The sequence below is a fragment of the Monodelphis domestica genome, chromosome 4 (genome assembly GCF_027887165.1).
Source record: "Monodelphis domestica isolate mMonDom1 chromosome 4, mMonDom1.pri, whole genome shotgun sequence".
NCBI classification, from domain to species: domain Eukaryota; kingdom Metazoa; phylum Chordata; class Mammalia; order Didelphimorphia; family Didelphidae; genus Monodelphis; species Monodelphis domestica.
The window spans coordinates 22,324,823-22,347,828 of NC_077230.1; the positions used below are offsets into that span (position 1 = coordinate 22,324,823).

General features: G+C 34.9%; 1 protein-coding gene across 1 annotated transcript in view; it reads right to left on the reverse strand.

Moving 5' to 3' along the window:
* Positions 1–2,408: 2,408 nt before the first annotated feature.
* The window catches only part of ATP6AP2 (ATPase H+ transporting accessory protein 2), a 30,722-nt gene continuing 10,124 nt past the window's right edge, over positions 2,409–23,006 (reverse strand). Inside the window, exons 2-9 of the mRNA XM_001378311.5 lie at positions 20,050–20,180; positions 15,384–15,512; positions 13,796–13,891; positions 13,342–13,479; positions 11,786–11,839; positions 9,296–9,445; positions 5,113–5,232; positions 2,409–3,684 (exon numbers count right to left, since the gene is read on the reverse strand). Of these exons, the coding sequence (XP_001378348.3) occupies positions 3,490–3,684; positions 5,113–5,232; positions 9,296–9,445; positions 11,786–11,839; positions 13,342–13,479; positions 13,796–13,891; positions 15,384–15,512; positions 20,050–20,180 (1,013 nt within the window). The 3' untranslated portion in view covers positions 2,409–3,489. The remainder of the gene's footprint in view (positions 3,685–5,112; positions 5,233–9,295; positions 9,446–11,785; positions 11,840–13,341; positions 13,480–13,795; positions 13,892–15,383; positions 15,513–20,049; positions 20,181–23,006) is intronic.

Below are 23,006 nucleotides of genomic sequence, written 5' to 3' on the forward strand. Positions count from 1 at the left end.
ATGAAGATAAGGTTAATGAACTTATAAATAATGTGATTGAAAGAAAGGACAATGTAACTAGTGTTAATAATTGTGAGGAAAAAGAAAATTGTAATGTAAAAGTAGTTGAAAATTCTAATGATTGTGAAATAATGGAAAATAATGAGGAATGTAAATTGGATAAAGATAATGTGATTGTAATTAGAACAATGATACCAATGTAGATGTTATAAGGACCAATGAGAGTAGTGAAAAATCTGATGAAGGTGTTAAAGATCTGAAATCCTGGGAATATCATGCAATTCAAGTAGATGAAAGTTTGGATGGGCAGGGAATCGCTGAGTTTTGTACTGATGTTACTGTGCTAGCACCAGTGTTGGAAACATTTCAACTACCAAATAGTGTATACAGAACCACATGTGTCTTATAACTATTGGAGACCAGATCTGTGATCTTCTGGTTGATACTGGAGCCAGTAAATCAGTTTTGCAAAGTTTTCCTGAGAATTATAGAGCTGTTGGTACAATGGAAATAATAGGTGCTACTGGTAAACCACAGAGAGTAGCAAAATTACAACCAAAAATGATGACTTTAGGTCCACTATCTGTGGAGCATGCATTCCTGTGTATGCCAGAATGCCCAATGAATCTCTTAGGTAGAGATTTATTATGTAAACTGAGGGTGACAATTCACTGTACTGAAATAGGTGATATCTCATTACATCTACCAGAAGAATCTCTGAAAGTTTTTCCATTGATGTTCTTAGAATTGGGTTTTATAGAGATTTTAATTAACAATACAATGAGTAATCAAAGAAAGAGAGAGTAAGAAAGGAATAAGTATGAAGGGCCTCAAGCCAATATGGCCTAGACCTGAGTCTTAAAAAGAGAAATCAGTCAGTTTTTTTAACACTCACCACAAGGTCTGACTAAACAAGGATTCTAGTAACACCAGGCCAGCGTCCTTCCTCAAAGAGTCTTCCAGCCAGAGATTGTTTCAAAGGGCCTCTCTTAAGAGCCTCCAGAGCTCCTACCCAGAGGGACAGAGCCCCTCAGAGGAGCTCCTCAAGGAGCTCTCCTTCAGAATGAGTCAGAAATCGAAATCCCTGAATGAGATCCAAGCTCTTATTTTTAAGGGCAAAATCTCCTCTGTCACCTCCCCTAAGTCCTTACATCTACCAATCACTGTAGATGTTTCTAAAGGACTGCCCATTTTGAATTCACAGCTGAGTAGTTTTAATCTCTTTAGTAAGTCAGAAAAAAATGCTGTGTCGACAAATTTCATTAAGAAAAAACCTCTGAATAAGTTATCACCCTTTTAGGTTTAAGTAGTTTACAAGTTGCCCCACCTATATGGGTACCTAGCATCCCATTGTATCAATTTTAAAAACAGGCATGACTCAAAAGAACTTCCTGTCCTTTCCATAAGCATGGGTCAAAGCACTTTCATTGTTCTCAAGGAGCTCTCTGTCCTAAAGCAGTCCTAAGTAGGGTGGAGTAGGGATATTCCCAAGGCAAGGAGCCCTCACATTCAAGTAGAATTCTCACTATCTGCTAGGGAATTTTTTTTTTAAGTAGAAGATTCCCCAATGGGGAAATTTCCAACGTTCATAAGTCTGAGAAATTTTAAGGTTTACACAACGCAAGTGTGAGTAGGGATCTTTGGCGCCAATGTTGTATCTCATGCAGGGCTCTCGGGCTTCACTGCCTATTGACTCCACTGGTATCTGCCCCTGGGGCTCTTAAGATACCAAGAACAGGGAAATCAGACTGCTCTCGTAGGTTGTTCCTGACTGCTCTGCGTCACTCCCACCTCTTCTTGTTCTTTTTTTTTTTGCTTTTAGCATTGATTCTGTGGAGACATTTCTGATTATTTGTGGGGGAGTTTGGACTGCAAAGAAGTCTCATGTCCTACTCTGCCATCTTTCTATAAATATGCTACATTCCATTAAAAAAATTCTATTGCATATTTTATCAGTGTTCAGCAACACACACACTTTATAAAGAGAACTTAAATGTGTTTCTTTAAGTAAAGTCAATACTCTAATGAGACAGTAATTTCTTTATTTTGAGTGTTCTCTCTGGTGGAGCAGTCCAAAATCTGTCATGCTTGCCCATCTTCACAAAAGTTCTCTCATATAACACTGACACCAATGAAACAAATGTACTAAGGGTCTTTCATACTCCCCCCCACCCCATATTGCAAAGCTACATGGAACTGGAGGACTATCATTTATTCTTCACTCTCACTACATAAAATCTATTCATCTTTTTTTATCATGTGTTTCATGTTTAAAATATTTTCAAAAATGTAAATTTTAAATGGGTATGTGTATTTTCTGAAATGTACTACAAAGGAATCTTCTATAAAACTATCTTATTCATTTACAAAATAGAAATCAGATGTATTTAGTGAATGACTAACACATATTTGCAATCCTTATCAATTTTTATTTATTTCAGTCATTTATAAGCTTGATACATTGGTCCACATCAAAAAGTAGGAATCATCTGTTTAGCATTCTGTAGAATGAAATTGTAACATCAACCTCACAAACTAATATAGGAGCTGAAAAACAGACATTAAAATAAAAAATGGATTTTCAACTCAAGCCATTCCCAAAAGTACCACCATACAGAAATGTGTGTCTGTGTGCATAACTGTAAGAATTCACAATACCATATGCCGACAAATGAGAGTATTTCAGAGTTGGCAGGAACTGAAATGGCATTTAAGTCCAAGCCCCTCATTTTAAAGAAGGGGAAACTGAGGCCCAAAGAGGTTAGTGACTCCTCTATTGTCACATAGCTAGACATGGCATGAAGTGGAATTAGAAGAACCCTGATCTCCTGGGTCCAGTCCAGTCAAATACTCTACATGATTCCTTTTCTAGTTTTTAACCACTTCTTAATAAATCATCAAACTTTCAGAAGAGGTAAAAAAAAAGTTATCCTCTGTCTATGGGAATATTTTTCTAAAACTATGTGTATAAGCATTTCCCCCATTTTAGGGCTTTTGAAGATCATAAAAACTTTCATCTAGCAACTATTCAAGATATTTATATCACCTTAAGACATTTACAAGTAGTGCATAATAATACATAACAATCTAGAGATGATTTCTACCTGTACCATGTAGAGATAAAGAACTCAGAAAAAAATTCTATTATACTTTTAGTGCATTTGTTCCACAGAAATGAGTCAAAAAGGCTAACATTTATATATTAAGTATAAATACTTAAGGAATTATCAGTGCATATTTTCAAATTTAAAATGGAATGAAATATTTTAACACCACTGTAATAACATAGCAGAGTGAAAGATTTTTGTCACAATTTCACTTAAATATTACCCACTTTGAAAAATGGTTACAAGTACACACAAAATAGAAAACAAATCATCTTTTAATACATTTTAAATACAACATCCACTTTAAGTCATATCCAAACATTTATCTTAATATAATATGGGTGGTTCCCATATTCTTTTAGTAGGATGGCACAGAAAAAGGTTAATCCATTCGGATCTTCTGATTTGTCATCCTATAAACAATGCCATCATATCCAGGATCAATGTTCCAGAGCCCGTAGGAGATGATGATCACAGCTAAGGCTATGCCCAGCATTAACCAAAGAACTATGTTGAAGACCACTGCATAATTTGCACTGTACCTATGTGCAAGGTTGTATAGATTTCCTTTAACTGCCTAAATATAAATAGGAAAAAAAGAGAAAAAGGATTTGAATATAGAAAGTTAACTTAATTGTATTCAGAAAAATTGTAACAACACATCAGGGCAGTTTTACTGTTAATCAAAACTGGGGCTGGAGGCATAAGCAACATAGGGCTTCTAGGAATGATAGGTCTTAAGTCCCTCCCAAATTTCCATTTTCATCAACTGCCATATTTTGCATGAATAAAATTTAATATTTGTATTCATTAGGAGGTAATATTAACATAATTTGAAGTAGGTTATACTCAACAATATATCTTAATTCTCTATTCACCAAATACATTTAATTTTACTTTTAAAATATCAGAGAAGAAAGTTTTCACATAATAATAATCAAGAATCATGGGTAAAAAATTCTTATCAGAATTCAGCTCAATGCCTGATAGATGAACTCATAACTCACCTTAAAAACCTGAGCTAGTGCTCAGGAGATGCAGTTTGGAAAGGGAATCTCAGCTACAAGGTATCAACCTGGTGGCTGATTTTGTTTGGATCCCTGAATTGCAAGACTTTTCTAAGCCACTAGCAGAAGACATGACTTGTAGATATTTAAATATAGAAAATTAAATTAATAAATAGACGTGCTCAACCTTAAAATTCTCTTCAGAACTAAAGTGCATTTATCAGTCAACTCTGGGCTATGAGGGTTTGTTATTTTAATTTCCTTAATTTCACTTCCCAATACAATTGGCCAGAGAGGAGCCAAAAATCATATACATATAAACAAATCATTGTTCTGAATGGCCTACAGTACTACTTTTCTAAATGAGTATTTAAAGAAAACTAAAGAAATAACATTAAAGAAATGAGTATTTAAAAATTAATTGCATATATCATTGGTATGTGTGCTTTCAGTGACCAATGACCTTATGGAGGCAAACTATTTTGCTTTGATTCTACATAGTAACTATTTAACTGTGAATGCTCAATATTCAATAAGACCTGTAATGCCAGAAATTAATGTAGCAGATGAGATCAAACTGTTTCCATACGTCTTAAAAATGAAGGCTTTCTTTCTAAAGATAGGGAAAAAAAATGTACTTTCATGCTTAATTTCTAATATTATAATTACTCTAGTAATTAAATGTGAACATTAACTTATTGTTTCTGAACCATCTCCCTTTCATTCTTGACCCTAAAAAGGAAAATCAAGTGTTTCTCAAACCACAATCTGGTTCCAATCAAATCATGGCACAATATCACTGGTATCTTGCAATTCAACAGCTACAGTTAAATATAGTTTCAAATTCTCTCAATGGGAGGTTAAAAATAAAATTGAGACTCATTTTTCAAAGGTATTTATTAGATTTAATGCGGCAGCTTCTGAGTGAATTATGATTTGGTTTTTTAAAATGCTGATCTCTTAATTAGAAAGTGGTAGATGGACTTAGGTAAGCTTACCTTTGATTTTGTCTGAAGAACGGTTCGTGTCTTTCTCACCAGGGGAGTGTCAAACGCCTTTACTGTCACTACTTCCACGACGGCATTCCCACCATAAAGGTTATACATCTCATCTGCAAACTTTGGAAGACGAATTCTTTTACTATCAAAGGCGAATGTAAAAGTAGAAGAGACTGTCTGGGTTCGCGCAATATAACCGAGACAAGGGGTGTGAGAGGAGAGGGCCCTGGGAAGCATACCCAGTCAGCTGCGAAGTTGGATGAGGGGAAGGAAAGTCTCAAAGGGGAATATGCACAAGGCCAGAGAATGACGAGTTATGATCAGATAGAGGAATGCCCAGAGTTCTTGATCACAGCAATGGAAAACTTGGAGGTAAAGACGATATTCTGCACACAAATTTCCCTTTGTGTGGCTGAGGTGGAGTGAAGGAGAAAGATCATGGAAATCAAGGAAGTAAGAGGCTACAGTGTCAGCAGGGGCAGCAATGTGAATAATAAAGTCCCCTTGTAGAGGGGCAAAAGTTGGGAAAGGAAGGAAAACAGTGAGGCAAATACTAACCTCTGAGCAAGGTGGAAGAGTGCCATCATGGGCACCACCACGACCTGTTTTGGGCATGCGGACTTTGACAGCAAACTTTTCAGAGGACGAAAGGTATTAAGCCTCAAAAGCCTCCGAGGTCTTTTCTAGCTCTAAATCTATGATCCTAGGATCGATCTTGAAGCTCCCTTCAATTATTATTTCACTATTTAGTCTTTTGCATTTCAGTTATCTTTTCTGTTAGGTACATTGAATGATGTGCCATTCAGGATAAAAATATGTGATCGTGGATTAAGAGTTGGCCCTAGAGTCAGGAAGACTCGAGTTCAAAAGTTTTTTATGACACATCCTGGCTGTGTGACCCTGGACCAGTCATCTAACTTTTCAGTCTTCTTAGGAAACTCTTTAAAATGACAAGTTGTAGATAAAGTGCCAACGTACACTGGGAGAAGAAATTCCTCCATTTAGGAGTTCCCTGTATTACACAACCAGGTTGTTTTACTGAAAGAAGCAGGATGGTGCAGTGGGTGTGGAGATGCCTCTGAATCAAGAAAGATCTGGATTCACGTGTTACTTCTGGCTTTGTAATCCTGGGCAAATTACTTAATTTCTCATTGCTTCTAGCCTCTAAATCACATACGGGGTGCCAATCTATATGGGAAAAGGGAATTTTCCTTCCTGGTAGTTCTCTTTATACATGAAATCACAAGTCCATTTTGGAAAAAAAAAAATTTTTTTTAATTTATGGTAGAGGAGGCAGAATCAAGATGATGAGGAAAGTCAAGTCTTTCTGCCAGCTCTTTGAATACAACTCCTCCACAACAACCTAACCTGAATTTTAATGCCACAGTGAGTCATTTTCTCAGGAAAGGGCCGCTTAGGAGACTGACAGTGAGGGGGGCACTGACTGGAAGCACAACACTGGTAAGTAAGCAACAACAACATGAGCAGCCTGGCACACGAGGGCAGGGAACAGTACAGAAAGACATCTCAGAGGGCTCAAACTAGCTTGAGGAGCAGGAAAGGAAGCATCTGGCAGCCCCGTCACCCATTTCCCAGTAACAGGGAGCAGATTCAGAGGAAAGGAGCAGCTCAAACAAAACAGGGCCCTAGCTGAGTGCCGAGTCAGTCCCCCACTCCTTGGCCCTCCCCGATCACACGACTTTTAAGCACTGAAAACTTCCAGGCCCCAAGAATGGTCTGTGAAGCCCAGGCCAGAGGTCATGCGTCGTCTCCCACTCAAGTGAGACTGACTAGAGGAATGAGCAAATAAACAAAGAACTCGACTACTATAAAGAGCTAATAGGGTGACAGGGAACCTCAAGAACACAAACACAGAAGATAATAACATGAACACATCTATAAACAAAGCCTCAAAGAAAAATAAATATATGCTGGACACAAACCCAACAAGAATTCCTGGAAGAGTTAAAGCAAGAACTAAGAGCCGCCCCCCCCCCATCTCCCTCCTCAATTAAAAAACAAAACAAAACACAAGTATTGGTGGTAGAGGAAAAATTGGAAAAGAATGAGATAACCAAATAAAGTTATGAAAAGAAAATCAACAGCTTTATAAGAGGTATAACACATTACTGAAGAAAATAAATCATTAAAAATTGGAACTGGCCAAATGGAAGCCAATGACTCCATGAGACAGCAAGAAATAACAACTCAAAGTCAAAAGACTGAAAAAAAAATTTAAATATATCAACTAGTCTGAAAGGAAAAACAACCTAGAAAATAGATTAAAGAAAGATAACGTAAGAATCATTTGTCTACCTCAAATCCATGAACGAAAAAGAGCCCAGAGATGATATTTCAAGAAATTATGAAGAAAAACCACCCAGATCTCATGAAAGAGCAGAATAGAAATTAAAAGCATCTACTCATCATCTCCTAAAAGGAATTTCAAAATATTGAAATATTATAGCCCCAAACCCAAAACTCTCAAATCAAGATAAAAAAAATACTAAAAAGAAAAAATTCAAGTGTCCATGGAGTCACAATTAAGATCATACAGCAGTCACCACTTACAGTAATAGAGGTTTGTAATAGAATATGATAGAAGACAAAGGATGTAGGATTACAACTAAGAATAGCCAATCCAGAAAAAATAGAATATAATCCTATGGAAGGGGAAAAATATTTAATGAAATAGTTCAAATATTCCTGATGAAAAGACTATAGCTGAACAGAAAATAGGTTTTTCAAACACAGGACCCAAGAGAAGCATTGAACGGTAAATATGAAGGAGAAATCATAAAAGACTAAAAAAGATTAAAATGTTTATAGTGTACATGCAACTCTTTAGAAATTCATCACTAGGGCTCTCAAATCATTCCAGTAATTAAGAAAATTCCCCTAAATGGGGTCACTTAGAATCAGACACAACTGAAAATGGCTAAACAATAAATAGCATAAGCATCTAAATTCTTTTTTAAAAGGGTTAAATAAGTTACAGGGCAAAATAGAGAGTAAAACTACACTGGTGGGAGAACTTGACTTACCACTCCCAGATCTAGATAAATCCAACCACAAAATAAACAAGAAGTTAAAGAGATGAATAGAATTTTAGAAAAATTAAACATGATAGAGCTATGGAATATACTACATAGGACTAGAAGGGAATATACCTATTTCCCAGTCATGCAGAAAAGAAGAAGTATTAGATGCATTTTTTCCTGACCAGGATACAATAAAAACTATATTTAACAAAGGGTCTTAGAAACACAGATTAAAAATTCATTGGAAAATTAAATAACTTAAGGCCAAAATACAAATCACAGAAACAATCAGCAGTTTCATTCAAGATGACAACAATGAGAAAATATATCAAATTTGTGGGATACAGCTAAAGTATTACTTAGGGGAAATTTTTATCTGTACATGCTTAATTAACATCAATAAAAAAAAGCATACCAATGAATTTGGCATGCAACTAAAATAATAAAAACTTCCAATTAAACATCAAAATAGAAATCTTGAAAATCAAAGGAAAGATAAACAAAACTGAAAGTAAATAACCATTGAACTAATAATAAAACGGAGAACTGGGATTTTTTAAAAGAAAATAAATTAAATTAACCACTGGCTATTTTGATTTTAAAAAAGAAAGAAAACCAAATACCAGTAGCAAAAATGAAGAGGAAATAAAAAGAATTTTCAGGAAACTACTTTACCCAACTAAATACCAATAAAACTGACAATCTAAATGAAATAAATGTTTGTAAAAATATAAATTACCCATATAAACAGAAGAGAAAACAGAACATTTTTATACATTTGTCTTAGAAAAAGAAATTGAAAAATACATAAATGAACTCCCTAAGAAAAACACCCCAAGACCAGATAGATTTATATTATAGTACTTTTATTTTTTTTAAACCCTTACCTTCCACCTTTTGGTTCCAAGGCAGAAGAGTGGTAAGGGCTAGGCAATGGGGGTCAAGTGACTTGCCCAGGGTCACACAGCTGGGAAGTGTCTGAGGCCAGATTTGAACCTAGGACCTCCCATCTCTAGGCCTGGCTCTCAATCCACTGAGCTACCCAGGTGTCCCCTTATAGAACTTTAAAAATAAGGTAGTTTCCTTGTTTCTTTTGATACTATTTTTTCTAGTATCTCAGTCTTACATATTGGTAAAATTACCTTTTGTAGAAAGTCAGTAAGAATCTGTGAAGCATCTTTAAACTGCTGAGAATCTTCTCCATAGCGTTTTCCAATTTCATCTAAGCCTGCCAGCTCCAGAGAATACAGGTCAGGAGAATGATCTTTGGCTAGATGCTTGTGTCGAGACAACTTGGGAAAAGGCATAGAATAAATAAAATCCCAAACATGTTCACTTAATATTTTATGCCAAACTAAATTTCCTACATAATGTAGCTAGGTTGGAAATGACTATACTCGATACTGAGCAAGTTTCCATCTAGTTCTCTGAGCCAAATAAAAGAATATGATAAAGGTTGTAAGAACTAAGTCTAAGAGCAGTAATGATAATTCCTGGAAATATAATGAATATTCTTTGTTTATCTTTGTTCATTCCTGTTGACATTACCTGTTTCCAACATTAAAAAAACACACAGAATAAGCTAAATGGATTATTATATAGCTTAACAAATAGTTCAACTGATACATTTTCTGCAGTGAAGTCTGGGGTGGGGACAAAGGCAGTGTACAGTTTACAAGTTGAGTGTTCCCTGTAGTAGCATTCTCATTCTTTTGACTCATTCTTTTTCAAATTCCCACAACTAAACAACAGTGAAGATTTAGGAAGTAAGTGCAGATTTTTCTACTTCGATCAATTTGAATCATAACTAAGATAGAAAAAACATATCTATGGATAAAAGTAAAAAACTTTAATTCACTTAAAAGCTTTAGAAGCAGATTCAGATGACCCAATCATAGAACTAATTAAAGTCAACATTAGTTCAAATTGTTATTTATGTTTTGTGACCTTTTTTGTTTAGACTTGATTTTAGATGCATGAAATCTTTTTCTGACAGGAGGACGAGGGTGGGATGGCATATAGTAAGAGACCTCTGATTTCATCAGCATAGGAAATTTCAAGAATGCAAATCAATAATGCACTCGAGCAATCCCTTTGTAATTTAAGAGTCTTAGATTCAACGTGCCCATGGTAACAGAACTAAAATGTGTGTAAAAGCAAGACTTGAACCTAAAGCTTCTCCAGATAGCCGTCTACCTCTCCCTCTATTCACTATATTATATTTGCTGTGCACGTGTATGCGTGCATATACCTTCTTCTGGATATCTCACAAAAGCAGACTTGTTAACTAGACACACAGGAGGCCTCAAAAGTCTTGTGCTGTTTTAAGCTTTAAACACTTCACAAGTACAAATATGCTGCCAATGTAAAATATCATTTGAAAGGTTAATTGTTTTTTTTAAATTCTGAATAATGAGCTTTTTATTTTAAAAAGGTGGCCATTATGTACCACATATTTGACAGCTTCTGGATGATACTTTTTCAGAACAGGGGATTGGCAAAGGTGGTTATCATGGATTTTAAAGCTAAGGAGTATATAAATGCAATCCTGTCAGTCACTGAACAACAGATGATGAAAGTTTTTACAAAGTTCAAAAATCAACATAAGTAAGACATGTCACAAGATGTTGGTTAGGCTGAATTTAATAATACATCAATATTTATAAAGTTTTTTTTTAATAACTAACTCTTCGAATACTGTTTCTATACATTTGTAGCATTTATACTTCTGAAGTTACTAAAACTTTAAATGGTACCAAGACTTTTAGGACATGATGCATATGTATATGCTGATTGGTCATCCAAGAGAATAGGACTGGGCTAAGAGAATACTATCGTTTTGATTTTGCTGCTTCTTTTCTGTGAAAACATGAGTAAGGCTTGGTTTCTTTGACGTCATGTTCACACAAGAGGCACTACTGTATAGTAGTGGAGGAAGATAGTCAACCTAAAATCAGAAGTCTCAGGTTTAAGTCCTGCTTTTCCACACATTTACTCTGTTACAAGAAAGTCAACTTAACATCTCACTGCCTTTGGTACTTCTCTAAGTTATAGAGGGATTTCCTAGATGGTGTACAAACTACCCACTAATGTTTAGTTATTTTAAGAATTTAGGAAGAAGAAAAAGGTTCAAAGGTCAAAGAGGGGGAAATGTATGCCCTGACCTCACTGCTAAAAATCTAACAAACCAGTTATTTAATTAAGCTATACACCTAAATACATAAGAAACAATATGGCATAGTGTACAAAGAGGTGAATTCAGAGGCTGGATTTAAGTTCTTCCTTTGATACAGCTGGTTGTATAACCTCTGTATCTCAGACAAAGTGAAGTTGAAATTATAGGTGAAGTAAAAAAAAACTATAAAAACATACACATAAATATATGATGTGAATAATATATATTAATATAAGGGTATTATAATGCATATGTACATTCTATCCAACCCCATGCTAACTTCAAACAAAAAACCAATAATAATTTTGATGGGATTTTTATTAGGTATGTCAGATCACATATTTCAATTAGTTTTCCTACTCATTCACCACCAGTCTTTCTCTAAAAAAAATCTGAACACGGAAGGGAAAACTGGACATTTTAAAAAGTTCGTTTAACCTCAAAGTTGCCTACTTACCAAATTTGAGATATCACGTAGAACTTGTAACTCAGAAAGAAACAGTAAATCAACCTAGAAGAACAAAAGAAAATAATTTTATTAGTTTTAATTTTAATTTTTTATTGACTAATTTAGAATATTTTTCCATGGTTACATGAATTGTGTTCTTTACCTCCCCACTCCTAGAGCCAATGAGCAATTCCACTGTGTTTTACATGTAGAATTGTTCAAAACCTATTTCCACTTTTTAAAGGGCTGTTTTTTTTTCTTTAAATTCTTACCTTCTGTCTTAGAATCAATACTATGTTTTGGTTCCTAGGCAGAACAGCGGTAAGGGGTAGGCCAAGGGGACTAAGTGACTTATCCAGGGTCACATAGCTAGGGAAGTGTCTGAGGCCAGATTTGATCCTAGGATCTTCCATCTCTAGGACTGGCTCTCAATCTACTGAGTCACCTAGCTGCCCCAATTAGTTTTCATTTTAGCAGAAAATGTGTCAACTGAGACTCATGTGTGATATCTAATAAGGAAAATAATTACACACACACATATAAGTATATATTCATATATATACACGTATATATTTTGCCTGAACCTGCTATGAATTTTTGTTCTTTAGAACACACGGCAAATAACAAAAATTAATAACATTGGCATAATCAAAGCATAGAGGAATCTGTACAATGACCTTTTGTAGACTATATATATATATATATGTTTCCTGAAGATAACTTTTCAAATGCACATTCAAAGTCAAATGATATGGCTCAAGGATTAATGATTATAAAATTTAATCAATCAAAAACACTATTAATTCCAAGTGCACCAAGACACTAGGTCAATGCAAATTTGTTGTTCTATTACAATAGGAGAGGCAGCATGCTATAGGGAGAAAACTGGCATCAGAGCCAGGAACATTGGGGTTCAAATCTTGCCCCTGACATATATTCTGTTGTGTGACCCAGGTCTCTCAGTGCTTTGGGCAATTAATACACTCTATAAATTGCAGAGAGGGTGCTAACCTGCATTACTTAGAGGAAATTTCCTCATGAAAGAGTTCCCTATAAAAGTGTAATCTCTAGTTCAGTTTATATATTTATTTTAGAATGTTCCAAATCTTCATTCCCCACCACCTGCCAATTTTTACTTAATTACCAAAGGATGTTATATTAGACCTGGGCGGCATGGTGAATGTGGTTCAGGTCTTGATTAAGATGGCTAAATAAAGTAAAGAAGGGGATCTACTTAGATTGCCCTTATTGTTGCAATGTCCTTAATGAACTAGAAAAATACAGCAAGCAGTGGCAAGGAAAGATGTCATGATATTCTCAAACCTTGTACAGTTTTAACCAAGCTCCCAAATGGATGTTATAATTTCTGGTCTATAAATATTAATGAAAGACAGGCAATAATCTTAAAAACTGAATATGATACTAATTATAAGAACCAAAGTTGTGAAGAGAGAATTATGGTTTTTTGGTGCATCATCTACATTCCAAGTTTATCCTCAATTCAGGAAAGTGAGGAAGTGTAAAAGGATGAGCACTATTGATTTCATTATCTCAGTACCACTTACATCATTGTTCCTGCTCAGAGAATTAAGGGGGAGAGAGCTAAGAATGGAGTTATCCTGGTATAGGCGATTGCGCAGCTGCCGGAGGGTGACTGAAAGGTCTTCAAACACAGCATTTGCTTTCCCCACCATATACACTCTCTGAAACAACAAAACATTTTAAAGCTCATCTATACATTGCAGATTCATTACAATACACACACAGTACAAGTAACAGCAGCAGTTTACAATCAAGTTAGAAAAGTCTGAGATTTCTTTATTAATGAAAAAATACAGGTTAAACAGAAGATAGAAATTCATGATTTTTTCTATACAATTTTTTCTATATATGGACTTTTCTATGTATGAAGGTTATCAAGTTTATAATTAAAATAATTTTTGAAAAAGTGAAGATTAAAAACAAATGTGAAAAAGGAAATTTTTGTTTTTAGGATATTTTTTAAAATGTATTACTTACTTCCTCACTAGGAGCCAACTGCAAAACTACAGGTGTTTCCTCAGAAAAAAAAGTGTGGATAGAATTTGCAACACTGTCAAGACTGAAAGGAACTGCCTAGGAAACAAAAATAAAACTTTATTTTAATTTTTTTTTTACCAAAAGAGAGAGAAACAATTTAGATAAGAATTTTAATGGGTCATTATGACTATTGCTTTTATGGAACTTCTATGTAAATAAGTATATTATCTATAGAAGTTCAAGAGTCCCAAAACATTATTTCCTTAGGAGATCCCATTAACTCATAAGCCCATAGACTTAGACCTAGAAAGGGTCTAAAAAGTCAAGTCCAATTCTCTCCTTTTACACATTAGAAAAACTGAGATCTTGAGAAGATAAGTAACATTTACAGAGGAGGACAGCTAGTAAGTGTCTGATGTGGGATTTGAAAGTAGATCATCTTGGCTCCAATTTTTTGGTTCTCATCCATCAACAAGCAACTCCCAAAGAATTACTTGGTAAATTACTATTCCCTCCCAACCTAGCAGACCAAAATATCAAAAAAGTTCAAGAATATAATCAACTTGCAAAATATGACACTGATCCCAAATAGTCAGTTATTCCCTAAATTTTGTGAGGTTCAGTGCAGGACTGCTTTCCCCCCAATGAAGAACACAAATAGTAAACTTAAAATCATGGGATCACAGGCCTAGAGCTGGAAGGGGGTTTTGAGGCTAATAAACTTCATTGTACAGATAATGAAACTAAGGTCTAGAGGGGTTAAATGACTTGTTCTAGGTCACAGAGCAGAAATCTAAATTTAGTTTTTCTGATGACAGTAACCTTTAGCATCTATAAATTAGATTTTAGAGTGGCCAGAGGTAATTTACTTCCCCATGGCAAAGAATAAATTTCAAAGAATTTGAATCCCACTGATTATGTCTTCCATGCTATCTATAATGCAATCCTGTCTTTTCTTATTTCATTGTAAACCAAATGGGATTTAATTTTTTCTCTAATCCAGGATGCAGAATACTAGTTTCCAAATTAAAAATAAAATATAGTTGGATAATTTTTATTAGAGAAAGATGAATCTTTCAGAAGCATTCAGCTACAACCAGCTTCCTTAGTCTATCATGTCTCAAGATTCAGGTTTCTAATCCTCTCGACGCCTATGAGTTCATTGTCACACACTCTCATTACTTCTGATTGACTCTTTTTCCTGAAGATGAAAAAATAAAACATATACAAAAAAACCATGGAGACAAAATTCTAATCAGAGTGGCTGGTGGACAACAAAGTGAACCAGCTTAACAAACTTTTCTTCCTGAATTCTTTAGGGCTTTTTCCTTAGTAAAAGAGAATTCTTCCCATCCACACACTGAAAAGCTACTTTGCCCACATGACATAAGGGGATTTCCCAAGAGATCTGGAGTTCATAAAGTTTATTAATAATTTATATAATTTTTCCTTTATGATAAAAGGGATAATTTCCTCGTATTAATCAACTTATTAAAACAGACATGAGGAAGTAGCTATATGCTAAAACTAAATACTTAGTGACCATTCACAAAAGAACACTCAAAAATCAATCTTATGAAATACTTACATTCTCAAGCGGGTATGAGACAACATTCTTGAGTAAAGCCAAACTGTCCACTCCTTTCACTGTCACCAAAACTGTAGCTCGAGGACGAAGGAATAAGTTGCCCACAGCAAGTCCAGGCCATGAAAGATCCTAAATATTTTAAAGTATAAAATAAGGTTTAATTTTCAAGTTGAGTGAGTTCCTTCCAAAACATCTTTAAAAAACAGGAGTAACTAGGTTAGCAGGGAAACAATGAAATTTTTGGAAAACTTGCAAATTATACTTAATCCAGTGCATATTTCTAGAGTTTTATCATCTTCAACTGAAATATGAATAGGAAAAGAGGGGAAATCTGATCTACGAGGTAAAGAAAAATTTGCAGACTAAACAATTATGGGATTTTCAAATTCCAGGTCATAACTTTATTCTCTAAGTGAAAATATTCTCTTCCCCTTAAGATTATCCTTAAGGTTATCCCCCACTCCAACAGGAAAAAACAAACAAACAAACAAAAAAACCATGAGATAGGCACAGGTCATGAATGAACAATGACTTGTACATGAGAAAGAAGAAGCATATTGGGTAATATATATGATTGGAAAAAGAAATAGCCAATCATGTAATGAGAGAAGTATCTCTCAATATATTACATAGAATTTTATGAACAATTTATGGAGGAGGGGGGAACCCACAGGTGCACATGAAATGTACAAGGAAAGAATGAAAAGGTGTAGGAGGAGTTTCTATATCAGTAATTCCACTAAAATCATCTCACAGTATAATAAAAAATAAATACAATAAAATTATTGAAATATTCTTTTTGACAATAATACATGTATAACTCAGTGGAATTGCTCAGCAGCTCAGGGAGGGGGGAAGAAAAGAACATGAATGGTGTAACCATGGAAAAATATTCTAAATTAAGTAATCAATTTAAATAAATAAAAGAATAAATTAATGAATTCTTTTTGGACTAAGAGCCTTATTAATAAATGAAGAGTATTGCTAACGATAAATAATGTAGTTTAGAAGCTTTGATAATATTTTTAGCAATGCTTTTCATCAAATCAGAAAATTACTAACCATAAATTTGGCTTTAAATAAGTGCTACTACTGTCCTTAAATTGGTGTCAAAGAATAATTTGTTTGGTATTAGAGATATTGATGTGTCAAATATGGGTGGTAACAGAGATGACAAGAGAAGGCCTTTGAGAATAGGAAGGTACTTTTTTAAGCCTATGAAAATATGTAGCTGGCAACAACCAGCTTTTTGGTATAAACACCACCAATATATAAGATGGATCTACAGAGCCATAATTATATCTTGTAGCCTGCTCATACCTACCATGCTCCTCCATATTGCCCTCTGTGTAAGACTTATTTTTCATTCTTTGGAGGCAGTGATGTTCCAAGTCTTGCTGCCAGAGAGCAACACTAATAAAGCATTAGAATTAAAAAACTAAATGTGATAGAATACTATTGTACTGTAAGAAATGATAAGCAGGTTGGTTTAAAAAAAATGGAAAGATTTACATGAAATAACGAAGTGTGAAATGATCAGAGGCAAGAGAACATACAATGACAGTAATATTGCTGAACATCCAAATCAACCACAAAGGACTTCTGAAGGAAGATGCTATCCACTTCCAGAGAAAAACCTAATACACGGCCATACTGTAGGATTCCACAGGTATATCTTGTGAAATTATCTTGATAACTATATGTTAGAGTTGCCCTTCTATGTGAGTAATGAAAATGTATAAGATTGACTCTGCTTACCTGGGACTCAGAGTGATTTGGAAAAACTGACTGTCTTTGTGACCTAAAGCAATCTGAAGAAAGTGTCTGAAAATTACAGCCTGGTTAAAGAATACCTGTCACTGGCTCACTCCATACTTGATCTCTTGATCTCTCTGGGATAAGCTAGCTAAAAGTCCTTGGGATTTTGTGTAAGCATGTCTGGTCCTAAACTCTATCTCTGACTGAGTTTATCACTTGACCACAACTATGGGACACCTGGCTCTAAGACTCAGTGGATCATTGTATTGCTGGAACCTTGATACTGAGACTGCATACTTGTCTTGCTGTCTTATGCTAGAAATATGTACCAGAGAGATTTCTGTTCCCCACTGCAGCTACCTTCCTGGATCTCCCTCTTCCAGACACTTTCTTCCCTCCTTTCACTAAGAATTATAAAAGTAGCTGCTTGTCAGTTGTACTCTGAGTGCTTATTGGTATTAAAAAGTATCTTGATTTTAAGGCATTATATATCTCTCAGTTCTGGGAAAGTGGGATTGAGGTTGTTACGGGTCTAAGCCCCCCAGGGTATTTTGCTCCCCACCTTGGGGGAAAAGAGAGGTCCAAATTCCATAGAGTCTGTGCCTCAGTTTACAATCTATATCAAATGTAGGTTTTCTCTAATGCAAGGTTGAAAGGGAAACAACTTGGAACTCAAAGTGTTAACTAAACAAATATATAAATGAAAAAATTAGGTCTCTGTTTTCACATAAAGCATGGATGGAATTAGTAAAAAGAGCTCAGTAATTTCTGAAATTGATCTAGACTGCTTTCTTCCCCACTTACCAACTCTATTCCCAGTTCATTTCCCATCTGTACTATCTTTTCCAGATATAAATACTATAGAACAAGTTCCCTAGGATTTTCATTCAAATTCATGGTGAAATCTGGATGACAATCTTTATCCAATTGGTCTTTCCCATATGAATTGCTCATGCCGTTCTTTTAATCCACTGATTATCAGCACTGTCTTGGGGTTTGATACAATCTATTTGATACTATACATAAACAGAAGGATCTGAAAAACCTGATCAACTACATGAAATCCCTCCTTAACCCTAGACTTTACACTTTCTTAGAATTTCACACCACATTGCCAAAGATAACAAAAAACATATCCTCTAGGAAGATCACTTGGGCAGCTGAGTGGAAGAAAAATTAGAGTGAGAAGGTCCTTTATTAACTAGAAGACCACTGTGATTGCCTAGTGAGAAATGATTAAAGTCTGCACCAGGGCAGTGGCTATGTAAATGAAGAGAAGGGAATGTATATGAAAAATGCTGTAAAGGTAGATGTGGAGTGAGTACAAGGAAGGAGCTAAGGACTATACAAGCCTGAGAACCTGGGTGATGGAGAAAACGGTGTTGTCCTAGACAGTAACAGGGAAGTTTGGAAGAGGAGAATATTTGGGGATAAAAAAACAGCTGTTTTAAATTTGAATGAGTTGTAAGGATGTTCAACAATCAGTGATACAAAACTTTACGAAGAGTGGACCAATTATATAGATCTGAGAATTATCTGCATAAAGTTGATAATTGAACCCATAGGGTTCAATAAGATCACCAAGAAAGGCAGTATAAAGAAAGAAGAAGACCTAAAACAGAACCTTGGGAAGCACTCCAACAGTTAGTAGATATGGCTTACAGAAGGACCCATTTTACTTCTGTTAGTAGTAATACACTTTTGATTTTATCTTTGAATGCTCTTGGAATGACTCTGCTTTGCTAGATATCTTGTCAGACTTTTAAAAACTGATTTTAACTCCACTGTTTATCTGCTTTAAGAGATAATGGATTACTCCCTTTGTAAAGGAGTTTATAGTTTAACTTTGTCATTGGCAATCATTTCTGTCTGGCTAGTAAATTAAGATGTTTGTTAACTAATGCACTTTCTGAATTCTTTCAGTATTCTTGTTATGGAAATCAATCTACATTGGCTTAAATTCTAGATGAAACTATTCATTGGTGTTGATGTGATCTCTGTAGTACACTTCTCACTTATGATCTTTAATAATTTAAATAATTCAAGGATAAATCTTTTTAAGTGGATGATATAGACTATTCTTTTAAAAAAAAATTCTGATCTCAGTTCTGACAAAATAGTAGGTCTGATTGTACTCAGACACCAATTGAGGGAACCCCCCCCCCCATCAATAATAAGTACCTTCCTATAGGTTAATCAAATATATTTGTATGTAGTTAATATAATACCAAAAACTATTCCCAAATGAACAAGTGATCAAAAGATAAGAACAGTTTTTAAAGGAATCAAAAAGAGTATTTACAATCATCTGTAAGTCTAATTTCACTTCAAAACTAGCAAATTGGAAAAGACGGAAAAAGTCAGTGTTCTAGGGGCTACAAAGGCACCCTAATGAACTATATCAATCCACCACCAAGATAAATCAAACTGCAAGGCCTTAATGGTGAGTCAGATGCAACTTAAATGAACATCTTTAAAACAACAAAACCAATTAAATATATGTACAATTGTAGCATTTATTAAGCAGCCTTGGATATATAAGGACAAAAATAAAACATTTATAACTTTTAGCAATTTTGACAAATTAACTTCAACATCTATAATTCACTCATTATTCCACATCCCATTCTATTTTCTTTGTAGATGTAGCCTCTTTTATAGACTAAGATCTAAAATAATATTAGTAGTGGTGCAACCATAAGAGCAGCAGATTACCATGATATATTTGCAAATGAAGTTAAAACTAATAGTTTTCCAGAATTTCTCCAACTTATAAAGTAATATTCCTAAGTATAAAATCTGAATTGAATCCATATCTTATTTTATTAACTTCTTAAAAGAAGTTTTTACTAAAGTAAAAACAAAAATGATGTTAAATAGTTTAAACTATTATTGAAGATATACATACCTCTTCCACAGAAAAACCCATGGATAATGCAGCCACATCTGGAATCCGATCTCCAGGTATTGGCCATTTTCCATCTCGGAAAACAACAGATTCTGGTGATCTTAACACACTAAACTCATTCCCCAATACACCTAAAAAAAGAAACAAAAATGATGGGTTTAATTAGTCTAAGTACAAGCAAAATTTCCACCTCTACTTGGAAAGGTAGGTTGAAGTCAGACAACTTGTGAAGATGAAATGTAAGGATAAAGTTCAACAAGATGGACAAATGTGGATTAGCTGCAATCTGCATTACCCAGAGGAAGTACCTACAAACTACAATGCCCATAAATACCCACTGTGGGACTAGAAAAGATCCAGAAAAGCATACACTCAAATTTTTCCCATTTTCTTTTCTTTCTTTTGGTTTTATTTAATTGGTCAATTTAGAACATAATTCCTTGGTTACAAGAATCATATTCTTTCCCTCCCCTCCCCTTATCCCATCCTGTAACAGACTTGCAATTCCACTGGGTTTTGCATGTGTCTTTGGTCAAAAACTTTTTTCATGTTGTTGATATTTACACTAGGATGATCATTTGGAGTCTACATCCCCAATCATATCCCCTTTGACCCATGTAATCAAGCAGTAGTTTTTCTTCTGTGCTTTTGCTCCCACAGGTTTTCCTCTGATAGTATTCTTTCTTGTAAATCCCTCTGAGTTGTTCACTGCATTGCCACTAATGGAGAAGTCCATTACATTTGATTGAACCACAGTGTATCAGTCTCTGTGTACAATGTTCTCCTGGTTCTGCTCCTTTCGCTCTGCATCATTTCCTGGAGGTTGTTCCAGTCTCCGTGGAATTCCTCCACTTTATTATTCCTTTGAGCACAATAGTATTCCATCACCAACATGTACCCCAATTTGTTCAGCCATTCCCCAATTAGAGGGCCTCCTCTCATTTTCCAATTTTTGGCCACCACAAAGAGTGCAGCTATGAATATTCTTGTACAAGTCTTTTTCCTTATTATTATTATCTCTTTGGAGTACAAACCCAGCAGTGCTATGGCTGGATCAAAGGGCAGACAGTCTTTCATCACCCTTTGGGCATAGTTCCAAATTGCCCTCCAAAATGGTTGGATCAGTTCACAACTCCACCAGCAAAGAATTAATGTCCCTACTTTGCCACATCCCCTCCAGCGTTCACTACTTTCCTTTCCTGTCATGTTAGCCAATCTGCTAGGTGTGAGGTGATACCTCAGAGTTGTTTTGATTTGCATCTCTCTGATTATAAGAGATTTAGAACACTTTTTCATGTGCTTATTAATAATTTTGATTTCTTTATCTGAAAACTGCCTATTCATGTCCCTTGAACATTTATCAATTGGGGAATGGCTTGATTTTTTGTACAATTGATTTAGCTCTTTGTAGATTTGAGTAATTAGACCTTTGTTAGAGGTTTTTGTTATGAAGTTTTTCCCCCAATTTGTTGCTCCCCTTCTAATTTTGGTTGCATTGGTTTTGTTCATGCAAAACCTTTTTAATTTAATTTAATCAAAATTATTTATTTTACATTTTGTGATTTTTTTCTAATTCTTTCTTGGTCTTAAAATTTTTCCTTTCCCAAAGATCTGACATGTATACTATTGTGTTCACCTAATTTATTTATAGTTTCCTTCTTTCTTCCCATTTTCAAACTGTTTTCACAATGCCAATATTTACTACTATCCTACATCAAAAGTATCAGTAGAAAACCACAAGATGTCTTCCACATACCTCCTTTCCCCCCACCTCCTTTGGAGCCTGTAATTAACCATGATATTCTAGCCTGTTGATATTCTATAATGGATTGCTTGCATCCATTATTTTTCCTCTTTTCCTAGATTACTTGACAACCATATCTTTTGCAGGTGATACAGGTTTTCCTGATTTACCCTCTACTTCCTTTCTCTAGGTCTTCCAAAACAGTAAGCATACACATGCATTTAAAAGATACCCGTTACAAAGCCTTACAGAAGAAGCAGACACACTTGGTTAAGGGTAGCAGTTAGAACTGAAAGTTAAGACATACCTAGGAATATATTCTCTAAGAACAAAAGTTTCCTCAGGATAAAGTAAAATGATGTGGTGCACATACCACCCCAAAGCAAATATATATACAAAAACATACAAATTTTGGGGCTGGACTGTGATTTCACTGGTGTAAAGATCTTCTGGAAGGGAACAATTTTTACCACCAATGCATGCATGTTCTCAGAAACTTACAAGACTTAAGAGCTGCCTTGGTCATTGAGGGATTCCAGGGGTGGATTTGGATTCAGGCTTTCCTTATTTTGATACTTTAATCTAGACTTATCATACTACTTTTTTTCTGTTTAACAATTATGTCAAAATATAATTTGGGGACAGCTGGGTGGCTCAGTGGATTGAGAGACAAGTCTAGAGATGGGAGATCCTAGGTTCAAATCTGACCTCAGACACTTCCTAGCTGGGTGACCCTGGACAAGTCACTTAACCCCTATTGCCTAGCCCTTACCACTCTTCTGCCTTGGAACCAATACAGTATTGATTCTAATACGGAAGGTAAGGGTTAAAAATAATAATAATAATAATAATAATAAAAGTTAAAGTACTGAAAGGATTAAACTGCCCATACTGCAAAGAAACAAATATTCTAGGATCATTTTTAGGTTCCTGATACATGGAAAGTGGTTTCTAGTCCAAAGAAAGTCTAGCCATGCTTGGTATCAGAAAAAAATTTTTTAAAAAATGATTAGCTCTCCTGATCTAAGATAATAAAAACTTACTAAGCATGTTAATAAAAGATGAAATAATAAATGAATTGTGGTAGTACCAGCCAACAGCAAATATAAAACCTCAGGGTGGTGTTTATACCAGTAGAAAGTATTATAAATTTAAATACAGTACATTCATTAAAGCAAGAGTTTCTCTAAGTTTTCTGAATAAGACACATGGA